This window comes from Trifolium pratense, linkage group LG2, assembly GCF_020283565.1.
Source record: "Trifolium pratense cultivar HEN17-A07 linkage group LG2, ARS_RC_1.1, whole genome shotgun sequence".
Lineage (NCBI taxonomy): Eukaryota > Viridiplantae > Streptophyta > Magnoliopsida > Fabales > Fabaceae > Trifolium > Trifolium pratense.
Genome location: NC_060060.1, coordinates 53,746,235 through 53,754,032, shown reverse-complemented (window position 1 = coordinate 53,754,032; position 7,798 = coordinate 53,746,235). Strand labels below are relative to the sequence as shown.

Genomic DNA, 7,798 nt, shown 5'->3' with positions numbered 1-7,798 from the left:
TTATATCCTATAGGTACATGGATAATGAGTGTGTGGAAAATTCCACCGTTGAGTGTTTAGAAGACCATGAGATAGTTGATGATGTGTCTAATGATTTAGAACCAAATTCAGAAAATTCCAAGTCGCCTGAAGCTAATATTTGTCCTATTGTTGATATGGAATTTGACTCTAATTGCACTTGTTCTTTTGGGCATAAATGATTCCTTTACAAATCCAAAGTAACCGATCAGAAAAATAACTTCACTGATACAATTATTGTATTCACCCTTTTTGGAATACTGTGTCAGTGTCACGTGAGGTATTAAGTGAATCAATTGAGACCTTTAGATTAATTAGATCTAGACGGTTGGGATTTGGTGTCAACGAATGCGTTGACACCTGGTGTCAACGGATCTTCTCTATATATATATATATATATATATATACACACACTCGTGTGCAACTTCACCCAAATTGACTTGGATTAAGTGCATTTTAAATGTTACAAGACATAACTTACTAAACTAGTTGCAATTGAGAACAAATAGTGCACTTCCATGCATTTCTACTTCCTCTCATAACCGCCTTTTGTTCACTTAGATTGAAGAAAGCAACATAAACCTTTCCTACATAAAACATACAATTCTAGGAGTTGGAGAAAAACATCAAACATCTTACTTGTGGCGTGCTTTAGATTTATCTCAATAACATGTCAAACGATTTTAGATTTTTGTAAAATTTAACATGGATGATTTATACGATATAAGTTTTCAATCCAACAGTGGATTTTGTAAAATTTGTATTCGTCAAAGCGTTATTGAGCGGTGCAACATTACTCAAATATTACACTGGTGTAATTTGATCCCTCCATATATATTACTAAATAACTCGGTGCTCTTTATCAATAACATAGTTTATTAAACACGCAAATAGGAAAATACACATATGAAAGTACAAACAAGTAGATATGTCTATAGTTTATACATAACTACATTATTCCAATATTAGTTGTAAGGTTGTTAGAATCGAGTTTTTACATTGACTCATTTAGATTAGATGGAATCGAAACCTAAACTCGTAGAGTTTACTTCATATTAAAATTATATATATATATATATATATATATATATATATATATATATATAAAACTTAATTAATTTTTAATCTAGAAATTTAAGTGTTATGATATTAATTAAAGAAAATATAAAAAAAAAATTAATGTATTATTAATTTTAAATTCAAAAATTAATTATAAATATTAGATAATTCACACGCGATTGATTTTCTCTCATTCTCGTGAATTAAATACGACTGTTAGATGCATTTCAATAACAAATATTGTTGGTATTGGTTGAAAATATACATGTTGAAAAGTCTTGATTTTCCCAACAAATGGTACCAACAACTATATACCCACAATATATCTTGTAAAGAATAATATCACTTTTTTTTTCATGTATTAAATATGACTCTTTAAATCATGCATGTCATGTAAGAATGAATATTATATATATTGAAATATAAAGCGATTGTATTGTAAGTTTTATCTGCTGTTATTTTATTTTTACGAAACCTCTATTACATTTATGTATCTAATATGTATTAAGTAACTTATTATATTTGAATAACTATATAAAATTTTGTAATATTCTATTATTTTATCAAAATTTTCGTCGCTCACACATTTTCATCTATTATTTTGTATATATATTTTTTTCCTTTCTTATTCTCGCACACGTGTGTTTCCTGCTGATTGCTATCAATAAAAATTCACTTTTAAGATAATTGAATAATTGATATACTTATTTATAATATAGACCGAATATTGAACCTTATTAAAATACTCACAAGTGTAAAAAATTATTACACTTCTAATTATTTATTACTAATATGATATTATATGTATTTTAAAAAAAATTGCTTTTTGTAAAAAAAATATTTTAGGTTAAAAACGTTCAAGTAGGTAAAAACACACGAGTTTAAATGGTTTTACCGATTTTACAGAGAGTTAAATCGTGCAAACTCGTTTTGACTTGCGTTTTTATTCAAAACTATTTTAGCTTCAATTTAACACGAAAATCATACCTAAAAAATGAGAATTGATAGAGTTTACAATTTAAAACGAGATTTTATGATTTAGTTGCATTGCACATGTAGGTGCTTTATTCAAATCCTGAGAAGTGGATATTATTTCCGGCTAATATTTTAACCATTCTTCCCATGTCAACCATCAACGTTCATATCTATTTCTTAATCACCCAAACAAAACAACCATATGACAAATCAACAACAATTTTTCACATTATTAAAATATATTGTACCCGAAAGTATTTTGGTACTCAACATTTTGGAGTTCTCTAGCGATCTTCTCATCACGTTCCATCCTCCGTTGCTTATGGAAATCAGTATCCCAAGAATCCGACGAGTGAAGGAAGAGATGTATTTAAATAAAGGCATTACGTGATGCATTAAATTTTGTTAATTTGGTGTGATGGATTAAATTTTGTTAATTTCTCATCAAATATGTATTTGTAAAATTATCTTAAAAATTAATAAAACAAAATAAAATTTTAGTATAATTTGATTGGATAATATGTAAAAAAAATTATATTTCACGTGAATGAAAATTAATCTAAAATAATATAAAGGAAAAATAAATCAATCTCAACTAAAGTATATTCAATATTTTACGAGTTGACAACAACCTCACTAGAGTCTTCCCTTTCAGCTACGTTTTTACCATCATTCAAAGTTCAAACATGAGACCTTGTTAAAAGTATGTTTGTACCTAGTTTTAATTTAAGAGATTTTTGAGTTCGTTATTTAAAAAAGTTATAAGATAAAATTTATGTAATACTTGTTTTTTTCATTGTAAATATATACTTGTGTGCAACTTCACCCAAATTGACTTGGATGATTAAGTGCATTTTAAATGTTACAACACGTGACTTTCTTATTTTAGGACCAAACTAGTTGCAATTGAGAACAAATAGTGCAGTCCCATGCATTTCCACTTCTGCTGATAACGTCCCCTGCGTTATTACAATGTCACTTCCACTCCATACTTCACTGCCTTTACAAGAACTTAAGTCTCTCCCATGCAAAACCTTAGCTAGGTCTGATGTTTGCGTCGATAAAACCGCTTTCTGTTCACTTAGATTGAAGAAAGCAACATAAACTTCTCCTACATAAACATACAATTCTAAGAGTTAGAAAAAAATAACAAACATCTTTATTGTGGCATGCTAGTTCAAGTGCTTAAATGCCAATACTCAATTAATTTGCTTTGATGTTACTGTTAGGGTGAATTTGGAGAAAAATGAAGAGAACTATCAATGTTTTGTTAACTGACCTGTTCTTCCTGTTGCAACCCAAGAGCGAAAACCGGCAGAATTAATAGTAGCTGCATAAATTACCGGCTAGCATTATGAATACTAGTAATAAACTACCAAGATAAACCCAATAAACTGCATACGGACAATATTTCCATAAAGTGGTAAATGTTTGCAAATTTCACCTTTGACAGACTCTACTGTTGCGCATAAGCCAGAATAGCCATTTACCAGAGTCCCATTAAGATTCAACTGCCATAACTGTTAAATACTGCATATATTAACTTCCGATAGAATATAGTATAGATATAAAAAAAAATTAAAAATCAGAAGATTACTTCAACAAGACAAATGTATATGGTATCTATTCTAGATACGGATAAAAATATAATGATGCACAAACAAGATATTTTTTTAATATATCAAAATCACACACCGGCTAAATGATTACATGAGATCTCACTCTAACGCGACTTAATTACATAACGACACAACGTACCTGATTTGAATCCCGCCTGCAGGGCGAAAATATACCTCTCTTGAACTCTTTAGAAGTAAGCTTTAGTTTTGGAGAAACATCCAAGCAAAATTTTATTCTGTTGGCTGCAACTAAATGATGATAATCGTGATACATATTCTCTTCATCTCTGCATCAATGCAAAAAATTCTATTGTTAACAAGAACATGAACAATCAAATCAAAGCTAGTCAAATAGGACAAAGAATGACAAAGCGTGATTACGATGCAAAGTTCAGTTCTCTCTTGTGCATGCATAAGGGGTCAAGATGCTTGTTTCCTAAGCTCCTTTTCCAACAGATTCTATCAGGATATAGGCCAAGACTTTCACTAGTCCAACCACTTGCTTTTGAATCAGTGCAACTAGTGAGGCCTAATGAATGTGTATATGATGTTTTTGTTTCTCTGTAGCTTCTTCTCATTAGCTTTCCAGAATCCTGATCTTCATTCTTCAAGCTTGTGATATAAGGAAACTGCAAATTCCGCAAGAGAATATATATTAAATTGACAAAAAACTAATATCTTTTTCCCATCGAAAAAAATTAGAAGGTTCGCGTGCCTCGATATTATTTGTGCTAAAAGAATTAATCTCAAGAAGGGTAGGATTTGTGATAAGATCATATGTTGTGGGATCAATCTTCCGTACATCGCCACCATACATAAGGGGCGACTTTGCCATTGCCCATAGGGTCATCTGTATAGGAATACATTCAGTCAGTTTCTTTTGATAATGCATGCACACGTATTAACAAATGAATTTATGAGAAAGCAAATCAGTTATGGTTTTTCTAATACCTGTGTCCTCTTCTCTTCTAGGTTGAGGTTACTATACCTATATGGACCTGAATTTATACCTTCAAAAGGAAAAGGTGAAAATTCAGTCTACTCACACAATAGTCGCAACATGTTATTATCGTCCTTATTAACAATAACACTAGACCACAAAAGATTTAATAAGATTGTTCTATTATTCAATAGAGTCTCACAATCAAGTCATATTCTATTGAACAATCTACTTTTAAGGACTTTATTATGTTATATAACAAATAACATGATAAACACAATGCCTAATATATTTATATATTAACAAATATATAAGTCAATGTCATGATACAAAAGCAAATTCGACCGATATAGATTGGCTATTAGGGCTTACTATAACATTTACTAGGATCGGTTAGCCATCCAAATGGTAGCATGTCCAAATCCGGCCATGAGTTCCCCATTAAACTTTTTGCTCCTATCATATTTGCAGTTGCTAAATCCCTGATTCAGAATTAAATGAACTAAATTTACATGATATAGGATGATGGATAGAACAACATATCCCAAATTGAGAAGCAACATATTTGGAACATATATAATATATATTTCGAAGTAAAAAATACAGTAATTTAACCACCTCGATACATCAAAATGACCTTTAACATCATTCCACTTATCCCAGTCATCTGCTGTTATACGATACAAATTAACCAGTCCACTGACATCCTTGGCCATGGCTGGTGTCACACTAGTTCCAGGAGACAAAGAATAGACAATGGGGCGATCAAACTCCCGGAGAACCTGCAATGACATGCTATATGGTAAGTTTTCCAATGAATCTGGCATGATATTACCAAGGTCAGTGTTTGTATAAGAAAGAGAAGGATGGGGAAGAGGTAGAACTGCAGGATACCTCTGATACATAGCTTATTTCATTTAAATCCAAGTCATCGCCAAATACACAGTCATGTTTCACTGCAAGGAAAATAGAAAACCTATAAAAAAAATTGCCAATGAAAGGCACAACTGCTTACTATTTTACTTCTGTCTAACCAAACATGAACAAATGTCAAACTTTTCTGTCATACTTACTCATTTGTATAATTAGTTTATATTTAATGAAGTATAAGCTTGATGAAACAAACAGTAAAAATTATGTACCAAAAAAGGCATGAATGCTTCACTTTTCCAAACTTGGTGAAGCTGATGCAATAAATTGTATAGTCATCATGGTTGTTATCCATGACATGACTATGTTGTGACAGAGCAACAAGCATAAAGATTATAAAATAGAAGTCCAAGTACCAAAATCAACACCCCATGCAGCATACTGCTCGTAAAGGGACCTCAAAAAAGCTTTGCCAGCACCCAACGTTGTATTTACACTCATGAAACCATTAGTCATCCATGCACAAACCCTTTCGGGTATTGCTATGTCTTTTGCATGCCACACTCGACCAGATTCTTGATAAGCAGCTCCCTACAAAATTGAACAGAGAGGAAGCCAAAAGAGAAACTTGAGGTTAAGGTAAAACAATGTCATTATATCTTTCCGTTCATGTTAGCTCGTTTGGTGAGCTAAGAGACACCGTAGGAGTTTTAAGATGAAAATCCATAATTCAAACCCTAGAAACTAACATAACCACTAACTTATTAATAACATTGTTGATCCAAAACAAAAACAAAAATTTAGATCAAAATTTATGACATAGGGCATAATACAACCAAAGTTTGTACAAGAGGAAACAAAAAAGAAATAAACCCATATTCAAGTCATAGAAGATTTATGAAGCAATACCGTTGTTGTATCTAGGATAGGCGTGTTTGCATTGACAGCTTGTGTGCTTATCCCTCTCATAACATGAATCCCGAACTTTAAACCCAAACTATGCACTCGATTAGCTACTTCTCTGAACCCTTTCCCATCTTGTGAAGAAGGCCACCTTCCCGGGTCAGGAATCATCCTCCCCCATTCATCAATCACGTCAAATCCAAGAGAATCATGAAAAGCGCCCTCAACTTTCCTTCTATACCAGAGATAATCCACCACAACATACTACAAAAGTATTTGAAGAAAAGATATCAACTATCAATATCATGATGTCTATATCTGATGAAAGTAGTACTAGCATATTAAACCTCACCACCGATTTGGAGAACCCACACATACATACCTCGTATCCATGATCATGGAGACGCTGAGAAACTATTTCAGCACTTTGTAAGAATTCTTGTTCAGAAATTGTCCAGCAAAAAGAATCATAGGAATTCCAACCTCTTGGTGGAACACTAGCTAGCTGTAGAACACTCTCAGATACATTTTTAGATGACACACTGAAATAAATAGCACATACAAATTGTATTATTAGACACTATTCATCTGTCTAATGACACAACAAGGTTCCATAGATTAGGGCATCATGATAGCATTGACATTGATTACATTTTTTTTTTAATGTCAAATTGTTAGTAGTTACAGTATATTACAATGTTTTGTCAGTTTTTATCCTCTCCAGGACTTGAACCCTGGACCTCCAACTCCTTAACCTTACTCGACTAGCTTAACCAGATGAGCTACCAATCCCACCCGGTTACAATTGATTACTGAACAAATTAGGGTTGAATTTAATAATCTAGTTATCATTAATATTAATACTGTCTGCAATTGATGCTCTATTATAAGATTTCATGTTTATTACTCCACAAACTTAGAAGGAAATAAAATTATATAACGCAATAATGAAGTAAAGAATAGAGAGATACATACCCTTGAAAATAGAAGAGACAGAGGAGAATGCAGAGAGAAATGATGGATAAACACTTCATTATTGCTGCTTCAGCTGTGTTCCACCAACAACAAGTTCAACGGAGTTTAAGTAATGATTATAACTAACTAATTATTAATTATTTAATTATACGCTACTCTACTCTCTACTTTATCTTTGTTTTTCCTGTTTTTTTGTTTCAAGCTACTCTAGTTTATGAGTAAATGATTGTTACAAATAAAATATACTTATAGTAATGAAAATCTATCGATAAGATTAGATTGAGACTTGTATTGAAAGCATTAATTTACTTTAACAGGAGGGTTTAAGAAGCGAGTGAGTGATGATGAATTGAATTGAATGAGGACGGTTGCACACGTGTGGTCTTGTTTCCTTCATATCCTCGCAGGTAAATGAACAAGAATAATGCTAGCAACACAC

At 31.8% G+C, this 7,798-nt stretch overlaps 1 protein-coding gene across 2 annotated transcripts; it reads right to left on the bottom strand.

The window, feature by feature from the left end:
• Positions 1-462: 462 nt before the first annotated feature.
• Positions 463-7,798, bottom strand: LOC123906222. Of its 2 annotated transcripts, none has more exons than XM_045956085.1 (15): positions 7,360-7,661; positions 6,767-6,926; positions 6,391-6,648; positions 5,898-6,072; positions 5,506-5,567; positions 5,230-5,393; positions 4,984-5,093; positions 4,623-4,681; positions 4,387-4,521; positions 4,053-4,300; positions 3,811-3,958; positions 3,497-3,572; positions 3,332-3,382; positions 2,915-3,163; positions 463-488 (listed from the first exon to the last, which is right to left on the bottom strand). In XM_045956085.1, exons 1-14 carry the CDS (start codon positions 7,416-7,418, stop codon positions 2,949-2,951), a joined length of 1,920 nt encoding a protein of 639 aa, XP_045812041.1. In that variant the 5' UTR covers positions 7,419-7,661; the 3' UTR covers positions 463-488; positions 2,915-2,948. The 2 variants fall into 2 exon arrangements, with proteins under 2 accessions (XP_045812041.1, XP_045812040.1); XM_045956084.1 differs by lacking the exon at positions 463-488 and adding an exon at positions 7,669-7,798 and having other exon boundaries at positions 2,795-3,163; positions 7,360-7,432.

Excerpts from the sequence above, each read along its gene's own strand:
- LOC123906222 (XM_045956084.1), bottom strand. The coding sequence starts at position 7,418 with ATGAAGTGTTTATCCATCATTTCTCTCTGCATTCTCCTCTGTCTCTTC. Across the intron at positions 5,568-5,897 it reads TGCATGGGGTGTTGATTTTG|TGAAACATGACTGTGTATTT; the intron begins GTACTTGGACTT and ends TTTTCCTTGCAG. Across the intron at positions 4,301-4,386 it reads TTAGCACAAATAATATCGAG|TTTCCTTATATCACAAGCTT; the intron begins GCACGCGAACCT and ends CGGAATTTGCAG.